The sequence below is a fragment of the Trichomycterus rosablanca genome, chromosome 9 (assembly GCF_030014385.1).
Source record: "Trichomycterus rosablanca isolate fTriRos1 chromosome 9, fTriRos1.hap1, whole genome shotgun sequence".
NCBI lineage: Eukaryota > Metazoa > Chordata > Actinopteri > Siluriformes > Trichomycteridae > Trichomycterus > Trichomycterus rosablanca.
The window spans coordinates 26,203,440-26,218,852 of NC_085996.1; the positions used below are offsets into that span (position 1 = coordinate 26,203,440).

Genomic DNA, 15,413 nt, shown 5'->3' on the forward strand with positions numbered 1-15,413 from the left:
TTGAAAAATATAACTGTAGGACTTTGGGGTTGATATTCACTATTTTTGAGAATAATTTAGTAATAGAGGCATAATTATATGTAAAAGGGGTTAGAATAAATACAGTACATTGACATTTTCAGCATTTAGCAGACGCCTTTATACAAAGCGACTTACAGTACTATTGCAGTATACAATCTGAGCAATTTAGGGTTAAGGGCCTTGCTCAAGGGCCCAGCAGCAGCAACCTGGCAGTGGTGGGACTTGAACCAGTGACCTACGGATTACTAATCCAGTACCCTAACCACTAGGCTACTGCTTGCCCTAGTAATGGTGTATATATATATATATATATATATATATATATACTGTATATATATATACACCACCTTCTTGTTTCTACACTCACTGTCCATTTTATCAGCTCCACTTACCATATAGAAGCACTTTGTAGTTCTACAATTACTGACTGTATTCCATCTGTTTCTCTACATACCTTTTTAGCCTGCTTTCACTGTTTTCTTTAATGGCAGGACCGCCACAGAGCAGGTATTATTTAGGTGGTGGATGATTCTCAGCAATGACATGGTGGTGGTGTGTTGTGCTGGTATGAGTGCATCAGACACAGCAGCACTGCTGGAGTTTTTAAATACCGTGTCCACTCACTATCCACTCTATTAGACACTCCTACCTAGTTGATCCACCTTGTAGATGTGAAGTCAGAGACGATCTCTCATCTATTGCTGCTGTTTGAGTTGGCCATCTTCTAGACCTTCATCAGTGGTCACAGGACACTGCCTATGGGTTGCTGTTGGCTGGATATATTTTTGATCGGTGGAGTATTCTCAGTTCAGCAGGGACAGTGAGGTGTTAAAAAACTCCAGCAGCACTGCTGTGTCTTATCCACTCATACCAGCACAACAAACACTAACACACCACCACCATGTCAGTGTCACTGCTCTGTAGTGGTCCTGGGATAGTCCTGACCATTAAAGAACAGCATGAAAGGGGGCTAACAACGTATGCAGAGAAACAGATGGACTACAGTCAGTAATTGGAGAACTACAAAGTAGTAATGAACAGTGTGTGTAGAAACAAGGAGGTGGTTTTAATTTTATGGCTAATCTAGTATATTGTGTGTGTTTGTGTGTTTTGTCTTACTTTTGCATTCCCTTAGCTCTCTTATATTTTTGACACTATTTAAAACTGATCTTGTGTGGTTTCTCCAACATTATTGCAGACTTTGTTATCCCGGCTCCAGAAGATTTTAACTTTGATTTTTCCAAATCTGAGAATACAACATTCTGGGATTCACAAGCAGAAACTCCAGAGTATGGAAGTCCTGACATGTCAGTTTATGAGGAAGAACTACCAGAACAGTCCGTTCCCGAGCATTACTTTCCAAATGTGGACTCGACAGATTCAAGGCTACCAAGTGCAATGGCAGCTAGATTTCCACGTTCAGTACCAGACTCTCCTGTTAGCCAAATGTCCTCATCTCCAGCTGGGTAAATCTTTATGGTGATTTATAATTAATTATTGAAGGGTAAATTCACTGATACTTGCTGTATTATTTAAACATGCTAGATTGCACATGTGTGTTCTACAAATCAAAACCACTATCTGTTTCAAGTATGGTATTTTGGAATTTCCACAGAAAACAGGAGATAAACCACACCAGTCCTAAGCCAGATGACCTATTATCCCAAAAGAAGTCTAAACTCCATAAGAAACTAAAAGGCAAAGGATCTCCACTGAGTATGAAAATGCTGTATTTGATCATTTTACATCATTAGGCTCTGGTTTTATCATTTAGATTCTTTACAAAGATCTCAATTCTGAATTTTCTTTACCTCAGTAAAACTTAACTACTGATCAACTTAACTGTATTTTGTATTTTGCCTGCAACAAGTTGGAACAGAGACAAAATAAGAATGAAAAGTTTATTGAATATTCAAGTTACAGTCTTCCATAATAAGCAGGTGAATTGGTAACAGGTGAGGGAAACATGATTGGATATAAAATGAGGATCCACCAAAGGATCAGTCTTTACAAGCAATGGTAGGTTGTGGCTCATCACTTTGTGTCAGACTTCAGGAGAGGATTGCCAATTAGGTAAAAAAAATGCAAGATTGCAAATAATTTAGTCTTTCACCATCTACTGTTCATAAAGTTGTAAAAAGATTCAGGTAATCTTGGCAAAGATGGAAACAAGTTGAATATGTGTGACTGTTGAGCTCTGAGATGGCATTGCACCATCATGCTGCTGTGATAAATAAAGCCACAATGGCTTAGCAGTGGAAACGTGCTGTGGTCAGATGAGTCCACGATTCAGCTTGTTTTCAGGGGAAATGGATGTCAAGTTTTTTGTGCCAAAAATAATCCAGACTGATATCACTGCAAGGTGCCAAAGCCAACATATGTTATAGTATGGGGGTGCATCAGTAACCATTGCATGAGTGACTTGAATATTTGTGAATATACCATTGACACAGAAGCTTATATTGGGATTGTAACGAGACACATGCTGCCATAAGGCGACGTCTTTTCCCTAATAATCCCTAAGTACATGATTATTTCAGCAAGACGATGCCAGGCCTCATTCTGTACAAGCTACAACAGTGTGGCTTCATAGACATAGAGTGTATGTGCTTGACAGGCCTGTCTGCAGACCAGATTTGTCTTCTATTAAAAATGTATTGTGTATCAGAGCCGCTGGAGTCTCGCATCAAGCAAGAATGGACAAAAATACCACTTGCAGAACTGTAACAATTAGGATCCTCAGTTCCCAAACCATTTAAAAGTCTCATCAATAGGAACAATGAGGAACATTAAGCAAATAAAGTTGATAGAATTGATTTTCTTTCCACTTTTAGCAATTAAATGAAGAGTCAAGAGAATTTTTTATTGCATTTTACAAAACTGAGGTTTATAGATTTATACATGATCTTGTTTAGGCAGTTGAATAAAATATGAGCTTGTTCCATTTTATGCTCACCAACATAGAAGTATCTAGATTTCTAATAATCATTACTTAATTATTTCTTTTTGATTTGTAGATCCATATTCAGATGATAGATCTGTTGGGGTAAGTCTTTTTTTTTTCTTTAAATGTATCAGTTAAGCTAACTAGCCAGCTAGATTTGCTTAAGATCTGAAGATGTGTCAAACTTATTGGATCACTAAGTTGTAACACTAAGAGTGTTAAAACCAATATATATATATATATATATATATATATATATATATATATATATATATATATATATATAGATATATAGATATATATATATATACAGTATATATATATATATATATATATATATCATCATTTCATTTTTTTTTATTTAATTACATAATAACATAACTTTCTATGTTTATTTTCAGCCTGAAGAGATTCCCAGAAAATCCTTATTTTCTAAGTATGTTTTTATTTTTTCCTTAACTGTAGCATTTAGTTATTTTTTGCTAATCCTCATACCCTATAAGTACGACAGCGTATTAGGGCCACTGTAAAAAACTATTTCTAAGTTTTGATTTCGAGATTAAAGTCCAAATGATTATGCAAATAAAGTATTGTTGGCCAAAGAGTGTGCAGCCATCGTAGGCTTGTCAGTTCAGAGAAGCACGGGTCTCAGTACCTGAATCGGCATGCAGTCGCTGAGGGCAGCCTCCACTGTGGTTATCCAATTACTTTTTTGGGGTCGTTTTTGTATTGTACGCTTCTGTCCACATGACATGATGACTAAACCTGTCAATGCAACCATTTATACTGTTTATCAAACGAGTCCATCAGGCTCGGTTGAAGAACTGTTCTTTTATCAAAGTTTATTGCAAAGCCGTTTCAGCATCCTTACGCTAATAACAAACTGCTGCTGATGTGCCATGAGATTGGGGATTTCTTTATATATTTTCTTTATGCATTTTCTCCCCTTTTTCTCCCTTTTTAGCGCGTCCAATTGCCCGATTGTTTCCTCTTCACCAATGCCGATCCCTGCTCTGATAAGGAGAACAAAGCTAACCCACGCCCCCCCTTCTTTAAAGTGGCCTTAATACGTTGTCGTATATAACACATAATGCTTTTTTGTCTAATTTAAATCTAATTTATATTTTACAGAAAGCTCTCTGTATCGGATGAAAATGATCTGAAGACAAAAGAAAAACAAAAGCAGAAAGAAAAGAAGACTTTTAAGGAAAAGGAGAAGAAGGAACAAAAAGAAAAGAAAAAAGAAAAGGAAAAGGAGCTTAAAGAGAAGGAAAAAGAAAAGAAGGAGCTTAAAGAGAAGGAAAAAGAAAAGGAAAAGGAGCTTAAAGAGAAGGAAAAGGACAAAAAGGAAATCAAAGAAAAAGAGAGGGGAAAGAAGGAACAGAAAGAGAAGGAAAAGAAGGAAAATGAACTTAGGAACAAATTTAAGGTGGAAATTATAATTATTTTAGTTTATTTTATATTTCCAGTAGTTTTCCAGGTTTTGTACACATGACCCACTGTGTGTGTGTGTTTATTATTTCCTCTGTAGATCACAGGTGATGAGGAAGTAATGTACCAGGCTGAAGTGATTGAAAGCTGCAAGGGTCGTAAAGATGACCTTGCAGTGAAATCAGGAGAGGTTCTTGATATCATCTGCACCACAGACTGTCCAAAAGGAAAATGGCTGGCCAGAGACTGTACCAAAACATGTGAGTTTATCAAGAACATGTAACATGTTTAATATTCACTTTAACACAACTGCATCATGTCTCAGTAGATCAGTATATGAATAAATTATTACATAAATATGAATGAGAAGAAAATAATAATAATACTTATTTGAGTGGCTCAGACCTGGGTCACAGTACCGTCAGTTTGACTCTGAAGTTACGGATGAGAGAATAGTGTGATTCTCAATACGTGTTCATTGCTCTCTCTGAAAATTCACCACTGGCTGGTATAAAGAAAAGCTCATCGACCTCAAATGTTTTGGAGTGGGCATTTTCTAGTCTGTAATCCTTTTTAGGAATTGTAATAATAAAAAAAAAATAGGATGCTTTGGTAGTGCAGCAGTCTGTTAAGCTATTCCACCACCACTGAGATTCTGGTATTTCAGCAGTGTTGTCAGCCAGCCAGACATCTACACAGACACAAAAAAAAAAAAAAAAAACCTTATGCAAGACCAGAAACAAATTGCCTTGGCCGGCATTGCTGTCAGGCTACTGTGATAAATATGGACTTGGGAGTACTTTGGAAAACTGTTGTCACTTGACACAGTACGCCACTGCATCAAGAAATGCAACTTTGTATTGAAAAACAAAGCCAGACAGAAATTCTCTATCCCCAGTCTAAATTAATATGGACAGTAGAAAGACAGTAGAAATATGTGTCCACATATTACATTATATTATGCATTATATTATTACAGCATTATAACAAATGCAGACAAAGAGAAAAAGGACCATCCAGACTGTTATCAGCAAAAGCCAACATCGGTTTTGGTATGACAGTGGTATCACTGCCTACAGCAAGGGTGACTTACATATTTACAGTATGATGGTACCATTAATGTGGAGGCATAGGTTGGATTCTAGAGAGCCATATGCTGTCATCAAAGCGCTGTCAAGACAATAACAGGCTCTTTCTACACTTAATGTTTATATTTTCAAAATACAATTGTTAGCTAGTAAAACATTTAAAGGATTTTCTTTGTAAATGCATCAGTTAATAATTGTTTAAACATTACATTTTTTTAGAAATGTAAAGAGTATATCTAAAAGCAACACTATATCTTCTGTGGCACATTATTGTTTCAGATGGTTATATTCCGGTGGAGAATTTGAAGCTCGATATCCAAGAGATGCTGGTAATGGGGAAAAAAGCTAAATCTACAAATAAAATCAACAACGTTGGCATCACAGACACTGAGGTTACAGATGGCAGGTAACATACTAACATTACTGAAGCCTGTTGGTGGCAAATAAATTAAAACTGTAAAAAATAAATCACACGCTAGTGCAGTACTGGAATATTTGAATTTTTCTTATTGTAACGGGGTGGAGAGCGCTTCCCCACAAAGGTGCCAGGTAGAGACTGCCTTGAAGTGCCATTTCAGTATTTTATGCCCCCGTCTGGTCCATATGGCTGGTGGGCCTGTTACACTTATACTGTACATTAACAATTCTACAGTGATTTCTGGTGTTCATTTTGTTATATGATTTTACGTTTACAGATCTCCAAACCATTTTACCTACCAAGAGAGCTGTAAGTACATTTTGTTAAGATCCTTTTTATAAATAATATTTTAACATTTATTATTTGCAAACCTCATGTTCAGGACAGCTGATATATTTTGTAAAATGAAATAAACACATGCATTGGTGATTTGTTAATTCTCATGAACCATTATATAACTGACAGAGCTGAAATTAAGAGATTAAGAGAGTTTTCACAGACCAACTTCATTGCATTTTATAAATATAAACACATTTAGAACTTGTTTCCCGCAGTATTGTTCAAACACAGTTGGAAAAGTTGGGACAGAGGCAAAAAAGTTTATAGATTAGATAGATTTACAATAATTTTGGTCTTTCACCATCTACCATACATAATATTATAAAAAGATTGATGAAAGAGATGCCCTCAGATGGCACTGCATTGAGCCACTGCATGAAGAAACGCAACCTGAAACTCTTTATGCTAGTATGAACTTCTCTTAAGCTCAACTTAGACATACTGACAGACAAAAGAAATGCGTGCTGTATCTGTGTTAAAGATGAAATGGACTAACCAGACTGTTATCATGCAGCTAAAGGTGCAAAAACCTTGACATCCTTGATGGCATGGGGGCACATACCATGGTTAGTTCAGCGACATAATGCAATAACTTATTCTTTACAAGCTACAACAGTATGGCCTTGTAGACACAGAGTGTGTGTGCTTAAATGCTTTGCCCTCAGTCCAGGTCTTTCTCATATTAAAAATGTATAGCAAATTATAAATAGCCACAGACTGGTGAGCAGTTTAAGTCTTGTATCGAGCAGGAATGAGCAAACATTCCATTTGTAAAACTGCAATTAGTATTCCCAGTTCACAAATTATTAAAAAGTGTAATTAATAGGATTGGTTCACTATAATTATAATAACAATTATTAAGAAAATTATAAAGAAAAAAGTTTTCACTTTAACATTATAATAATTATGATAATAAACAAATGCACAATATAATATAATAAAGTATGCAAAAAGTCAAGGGAGTAGGAATAGTTTCCATTGTGTATATATACTGTACATTGTACATACATATACTGTGTATATACTGTATAAAAACATCTATACAGAATACACACAGTACATACCTTAATTAAAATCATAGATAGATGTAATGGAAGTGTAAGATTTGAGAGGGTAATGTGTACCAACAAAATGTGTGTTTTTCATCCTTAGTTGAGGACGATAGTGAGGAGTGGGCTGAGGATGATGACACACAATTTCATCCAACAATTGACACAGAATTGTAAGTATACTGTGTGTGAGTGTGTCTTTGTAATATAATAAAACACAGTATTAGTGCGTCACTTACCTGGGGAACACATGGCACCAGGATGCACCATGGGACAAGCCAAGCCGGCGGAGACAGTGTGATGCTTTGGGTAATGTTCTGCTGGGAAACCTTGGGTCCTGCCATCCATGTGGATGTTACTTTGACATGTACCACCAACCTAAGCATTGTTGCAGACCATGTACACCCTTTCTTGGAAACGGTATTCCCTAATGACTGTGGCCTCTTTCAGCAGGATAATGCGCCCTGCCACAAAGCAAAAATAATCCAGGAATGGTTTAAGGAGCACAACAATGAGTTTGAGGTGTTGACTTGGCCTCCAAATCTAATGGAGCATTTGTGGGATGTGCTGGACAAACAAGTCCGATCCATGGAGGCCCCAACTCACAAATTACATGAGTTAAAGGATCTGCTGCTAACATCTTGGTGCCAGATACCACAGCACACCTTTAGGGGAAGGTGGTCATAATGTTATGCTGATCAATGTATATTTATATTTAGGATTTAGTTTCAAGACGTTGGATCTGATGTTTTGCTCAGTGAGACCTAGCTAACAGTCTATGTTATAAATCATTATTCTAACAATGTTTGATGGTGTTGAGGTCAGGGTTCTGTGCAGGTTAATTAAGTTCTTTCACACCAAACTAAAAAAGCTATTTATTATTAGAGCTTGGCCTGTGCATGTTGACATTTAAATTGAACTTTCTAGGACTGTTGCAACAAAGTTAAAACACATTTTTAGCATAGCGTTGATGGGCAAGATTTTTCTTTAGTAAAACATAGAGTCCTTGGTCCAGTGAGGCTATGACTATGATATATTTTGATGCCTTCAGTTGACAGTAGTTGTCAGGTTTGACCGAAAAAGTTCTAGATTGGCACCACTGGTACTAGTAGCTTTCTAGTATGGCCTATTTTACTGTTGGTGGTTGTCCATAGAGATGCCGGATGGTGGTTGTGCTTATTGTATACCTAATATTTCTTCCATCATAATGTCTGTTTATTAATGACCTTTCCTCCTTTCTATTTCCCACCGAACTGAACCACAGGCCAGCTTTCTCAGCAGCAGGTGAGTCGTACATGATTTACATTATAGATTTCTGACTTCATGAGTCACACAGATTTAAGTAAAAGGATTAGAATGGTTATAAATAGCAAGTATGTAGTTGTGGCGCATGCTAAAAAAATCTTACCCCACATTCTTCACTTAAAACGTCTTTGTAGGTTGTGGTTCAGGACGCAACCAGTGATGAAGAAAAATGAGTTCTTACAGGAAATCAGTTGTAGCAAATGCCTCACATGACAAAATGGGGCATGATCTGATCTGATCCTTGTATGATACATCAACAAAGAATGAGAGGAGGAAATAAAGTCAACTTCAGAAATGTTTCTTTAGTACTGACTCTCTATGAAAAGAAATCTATTTCAAGAAAAGTAGAATAATGAAGAATGCCTTTATTTGTCATAAATACATATAAACGTGTATAGTACAATTAATAATTTTTTCCGATATCCCAGCTTGTTTGGAAGTCTGGGACAGAGCACAGGGTCAACAGGCTTAAAGGCCTTGTTCAAGGGCCCAACATTGGCTGCTTAGCAGAGCCGACAATCTTCTTCCTGATAGCCCAAAGCTCTACTCCCTAGACTACCACTGTACCTCAGTACAATCCTTACAAAAATTACCAGCTCATTCATTTAGTACTTTGTGCATCCTGCCTTGGTCAACAAAACAGCACTAAATTTCTACATTAATGCTTTTTTTTGGAGAATACAAAACATAGAATCTAAGATTATTTCTTATTAAACATTCTCTTAGAAAGGTGCTACAAGGTTACAAGGTTTGCTAGAGCATTCTGGTGGAAAGACCATTAAGAATATCAAGTAGGCTGATTATTACTGGTTACATCACCAGAGAAACCAGGAGCAATGTGTGTAAGGTGGCCTCAGAAACCTCTTCACCATGATGTCTACAGCAATGTCAATCATAAACACTTTTAAGAACTCATGTGGTCATTAATGTGGTGTTATTATTTCTACTTACTAAATGAAGTAGTTTGATAGTAATTTATTAGTAGAACCCATTAACAATATAATTTATAATTGTTTCTTAGATAAACAACACGTGTATGTAGATAGATAGACAGACAGACAGACAGATAGATAGACAGACAGATAGATAGACAGAGAGACAGACAGACAGGTAGGTAGGTAGATGGGCGGGCAGGCAGGCAGACAGACAGGTAGATAGATAGATAGATAGACAGACGGACGGACGGACAGGCAGACAGACAGGTAGGTAGGTAGATGGACAGACAGATGGACGGACAGGCAGACAGACAGATAGATAGACAGACAGACAGACAGACAGACAGACAGACAGACAGATAGACAGACAGACAGATGATAGTGGTGTAGTGACGTGACATGATTTTAAATGTGCACTGTTCTAAACTTGAATGTTATTACTATTGTAATTATTGAATGTAATTAAAGGACTATAAAGGACTATTAAAGGATTTTAGTATTATAAGATTAAAAAAATTAAAGGCAAAGCTGGACTAACTTGTTAACACTTAATAAACAATCCACTAAGATTGTCACTGTTTCACTGCTTACAAATCAATAACTATAAAGACAGTATAACTATGATATAATATTTTGAATACTTTAATGCACCTGTTAGCAGTGGGTGTGATAAGTAAAACCAAAACCAAAGTCACTAGATAAAATAGGTGCCTTCATACAGTACATGTTAACATTGTATAATGGCTTATAATCATGTGATTCTTTATTAAAATTGTCTTATTTTGTGTGCTCCAGCGAGATCAGTGAAAGTTCCAGGCCATCAATCACAGACTAATGTACATGATAATGTTCAGTAAGTACCACTTAACTTAGATATTTCACATACTTGCTTTACACTCTTTTAGCATCGCTTATATACATTTACCTATGTCATTTTTATCAGTTTTTTTTTTCTAAACAGTTAATGTTTATCCCTAAGAAAGGGGTTAACTCTGATTACAGGTCATGTCAACATGTCAAACAAACGTTTTTCATTCTTTCTTTGCTTATTGAACCACAGATTTGAAGAAAAAGAGTCTAACATGGGAATAAGCCATTCTAGTAATTATTATTGTTATTTGTCATTAGATTAAGATTTGAGTTGTATCTCAAATCATATACTATTTCACCTAATATGATGTTAAATGAGTGCACCATTAACACTGTGTAGTATTTTAAGCAGGGTGGTGTACAGTTTGGTGTACAGGCTTGGTAGTGCAGTTGGCATATCACTGACAGAATGGGTTGTGCTTTAATTGGATCCAGTACTTAGTATGTGAATTAGGATGCAGCCTAAAATAACAATGTATTTCATTTTGACAGTTTTAGAAGTCTGGTAATTGCTGTTAACATTTAGGTATTATGACAGGTTTGGGTACATCAGTCATGTCTGACAAATCTGATCTAAAGTCAGTTATAAGCTGGTAGAAATTTTATTATATAAATTTTTTATTTTTATGGTATATTCTAGTATTTTAAACAGATAGATAGATAGATAGATAGATAGATAGATAGATAGATAGATAGATAGATAGATAGATAGATAGATAGATAGATAGATAGATAGATAGATAGATAGATAGATAGACAGACAGACAGACAGACAGACAGACAGATAGATAGATAGACAGGCAGACAGACAGGCACACAGATAGATAGACAGACAGATATATAGACAGACAGACAGACAGACATATAGATAGATAGATAGATAGATAGATAGATAGATAGATAGATAGATAGATAGATAGATAGATAGATAGATAGATAGATAGATAGATAGATAGATAGATAGATAGACAGGCAGACAGATAGATAGACAGACAGATATATATACAGACAGACATATAGATAGATAGATAGATAGATAGATAGATAGATAGATAGATAGATAGATAGATAGATAGATAGATAGATAGATAGATAGATAGATAGATAGATAGATAGATAGATAGATAGATAGATAGATAGATAGACAGACAGTTGACAAGGGCAGTTGTAGCTTAGTGGTTAAGGTACTGGACTAGTAATCAAAAGGTTGCCACTGTTGGGCCCTTGATTGCTTAGATTGTATACTGTCAACAACTGTAAGTCGCTTTGGATAAAAGCATCCGCTAAATGCCGAAAATGTAAATGTAAAGACAGACAGATAGACAGACAGATAGATAGACAGACAGATATATAGACAGATATATAGACAGACAGACAGACAGACAGACAGACAGACAGACAGATAGATAGATAGATAGATAGATAGATAGACAGACAGACAAAAGATAGATAGACAAACAAACAGACAGATAGTGGCATAGTGCCGTGACATGAAAGTAAAGCCAAAGTCACTAGTTAAAATACGTAGGTGCCTTCATACATGTTTTTTTTTCTGTTAAAATTGTATATTGGCTTATAATCATGTGGTGTACAGTTTGGGTTTGGTGGTGCAGCTGGCATATCACTGGCAGAATGGGTACTGCTCAAATTGTATCCAGTACTTGTGTTAGATAGATATTATTAGTGAATTAGGATGCAGCCTAAAAGGGCGTTGTATTTCATTTTTAGCAGTTTTAGAAGTCTGGTAATTGCTGTTAATATGAAGGTATTATGGCAGGTTTGGGTACATCCGTGATGTCTGACAAATGGGGCTTTTACTATTGCTTTTTATGGTATATTCTAGTATATTAAAAAGGAGCAAAGATGTTTAGAGGCTTTTATTATAGCTTATTTATTTAAAACGAAACAGTAGCATGGTTTTTATTATTTGAATTGCTTGCTTCTGCTTGCAAGGTTGTTCTTTAGCACATATATTTATGTATTTACTGCCTCTATATTTGTGCAGAGCAAAAAATGAAGCACTTCAGAAACTGACTACCTTCTTTGCACAGCCTAAAATGCCTTCACCAAGCAACGGCAGAATGTAAGTAGCTCTTTTGCTTTATTTATACACCGACAAGGCATAACATTATGACCACTGACAGGTGAAGTGAATAACATTGATTATCTCTTCATCACGGCACCTGTTAGTGGGTGGGATGTATTAGGCAGCAAGTGAACATTTTATCCTTAATGTTGAAGTGTTAGAAGCAGAAAAAATGGGCAAGCTTAAGGATTTGAGCGAGTATGACAAGGGCCAAATTGTGATGGCTATACGATAGGGTCAGAGCATCTCCAAAACTGCAGCTCTTGTGGGGTGTTCAGTATCTTTCAAAAGTTGTCCAAGGAAGGAACAGTGGTAAACCAGCGACAGGGTCATGGGTGGCCAAGACTCATTGATGCACGTGGGGAGCAAAGGCTGGCCCGTGTGGTCCAATCCAACAGACGAGCTACTGTAGCTTAAACTGCTGAAGAAGTTAATGCTGGTTCTGATAGAAAGGTGTCAGAATACACAGTGCATCACAGTTTGTTGTGTATGGGGCTGCAAAAGAGGGACCAACACAATATTAGGAAGGTGGTCTTATGTTACGCTTGATCATTGTAAATTACCTGTTACTATCTGTGGATGAAGTGGGAGTTCTCATAATGCTTATAAAATATAAATATAAATGTTAATAAATGGAATCTGAATTTGTTTTGTCTTTTTTTCTACATATTTGTGGGTATCACAGAAACACTGCAACAAAACCAGGTAAGAATGTTACCAATTCAATTTAAATCAGTTGAATTAGTACAAACATAATAAAAATAAATAGAAAGAAAGATTAACATTGTTTATGTATTTATTGGGAATATCAAGCAATCATTTACAACCAGAATGGAAATAAATGTAAACCACGAGGGATCTTCAAAAAGTTTCTGCACTTTTATATTTTCATTGGAAACAGTGAGGACAGGAGGAGTAGTAATTGGTCATGTCTGAGAGACCAAGAGAAAGCTTATATCTGGATTTAGTGCCATCTTGTTTCCAACTTTTTGGACACTCAAAGAAGCTTTAAGGGGATTTTCATGTGATGATGGTGTGAAAGCAGCGGTGCATCAGTGGCTACGCAGTGGCTCAACTAAAACATGACTATGTAGAAAAGTGCTGTCATTTGTTTTTGAAATTCTTAATAAATAGTTTTTAAAAGTGCAGAAACTTTTTGAGGAACCCTCATATTATATTAAACAACTGGTTAACCTCTATTAGCGGCAATAATGTTTCCAAAAGTTGCCAGACAGACTTGCACAAAGGGGGATATGAATTATAAACCAAATGCTATGTTAACTTTTTAATACCATCAGCAAAAAATGTTTTTGGTCAAGCGTGTAGCCACTGATGCACCGCTGCTTTCACACCATCATCACTTGAAAATCTTCTTCCCCTTAAAGCTTCTTTGAGCATCCAAAAAGTTGGAAATCAGATGGCACTAAATCGAGACTATAAGCTCTCTCTCAGTCTCTCAGACACGACCAATTACTACTCCTCCCATCCTCACCGTTTCCAACCAAAATATGGAAAATGCCAAAATACCAAAAGTGTGGAAACGTCTTGAAGATCCCTTGTAATTGCATGCTGTCTAGCACCTTATTTAAAAAAGGACTCTTCGGCCGCTCAGGTGGCGTAGAAGTAAAAACATACGCTAGCACACCGGAGCTGAGATCTCGAATACATCGTATTGAATCTCAGCTCTGCCATCCGGCTGGGCTGAGCGGCCACATGAACAACGATTGGCCTGTGGTTTATATAGGGGTGGGGTAGTTGGTAAGCCAAATAGGGTCTCCTCGTAACGGATGCAACTTCAACCTCTGCTGGCTAATTGAGGTGCCTGCACAGGGGCAGGGAAGGAGTGCGTTGATCACGGTGTGTCTCTCAGTACACAGGGCTGATCCGCATTAACACTCGCCTAGTGCAGGTGAAAAGATGCATACGGCTTCTGCCCGTGTGTCGGAGGGGGTGTGGGTTAGATTTGTTCTCCTCAAATCAGAGCGGGGATCGGCGTTAGTGGAGAGGAAGCGTGATGCAACTGGGCAGTTGGACATGCTAAAACGTTGGGAGAAAAGGGGGAAAATGGCATAAACAAAATACAAAGAAAAAAAGGACTCTTCCTCCACCATGTTTCACAGTTAAGATTAGGTTTTGGTGCTGGTGTGCTTTGTTTCTTTTACTTTAAAATATGGTCATTTATTCTGTTTGCTAAGCTTGCTAACGTATTTTATTTTCTTGTTTTGAACCCATTTTAGTTCACACGGTGGAACCAGTCAGCTTGTAAGTTCTCTCAGGATGTTGATACTTTTCATGCACCACATTCTACAAATAGAAACCCTGCATTCCTGTGCTGACTAATTGGATGGCATGTTGTCAGACTAGTTTTGCACGGTTCATGTTGTAAGCCACAGTCGACCAAATTTTTCTCACCTTTTCGTTTTTTTAATCTTGTTTAGACCTCAAATGGACACAGATTTTCAGATCCTTCCTCCACCGGATCTGTATGCTGACATCATCATGGGGTAAGCGACGGCAGCTGTAGTCTAGTGGTTAAGGTACTGGACTAGTAATCAGAAGGTTGCTGGTTCAAGTCCCACCTCTGCCAGGTTGCAACTGTTGGGCCCATGAGCACGGCCCTTAACCCTCAATTGCTTAGATTGTATGCTGTCACAGTACTGTAAGTCTCTTTGGAAAAAAGAGTCTGGTAAATGCAAATATGTATTTTATATAAATGGGTAAATCTGAGAAGCTTGCCGCTCAGGTGGCGCAGCGGTAAAAAGACACGCTGCAACCAGAGCTGGATTCTGAATACATCGTATCGAATCCAGCTCTGCCTTACCGGTTCGAGGCTGAGTGGCTGTATGAGCAACGATTGGCCGGTTGCTCAGTTGGGGGGCGGGACAAAGAACCGGATGTGGGTCTCTCTCTGTCAGAATGCGATTACG

The 15,413-nt window shown here is 37.1% G+C and overlaps 1 protein-coding gene and 1 long non-coding RNA gene across 2 annotated transcripts; both read left to right on the forward strand.

Annotated features, from left to right (window-relative positions):
- Positions 1 to 1,661: 1,661 nt before the first annotated feature.
- On the forward strand, positions 1,662 to 3,401 carry LOC134320180 (uncharacterized). The gene is made up of 3 exons (XR_010013610.1): positions 1,662 to 1,737; positions 3,039 to 3,067; positions 3,367 to 3,401. It is a non-coding gene; the product is annotated as an uncharacterized LOC134320180 (long non-coding RNA).
- A 916-nt stretch (positions 3,402 to 4,317) lies between these two features.
- Positions 4,318 to 14,994, forward strand: LOC134320865 (FYN-binding protein 1). The gene is made up of 9 exons (XM_063002498.1): positions 4,318 to 4,394; positions 4,497 to 4,656; positions 5,764 to 5,890; positions 6,180 to 6,211; positions 7,394 to 7,463; positions 8,555 to 8,574; positions 10,326 to 10,383; positions 12,406 to 12,483; positions 14,925 to 14,994. Exons 2-9 carry the CDS (start codon positions 4,518 to 4,520, stop codon positions 14,992 to 14,994), a joined length of 594 nt encoding a protein of 197 aa, XP_062858568.1. The 5' UTR covers positions 4,318 to 4,394; positions 4,497 to 4,517.
- The last annotated feature ends 419 nt before the right edge of the window (positions 14,995 to 15,413 follow it).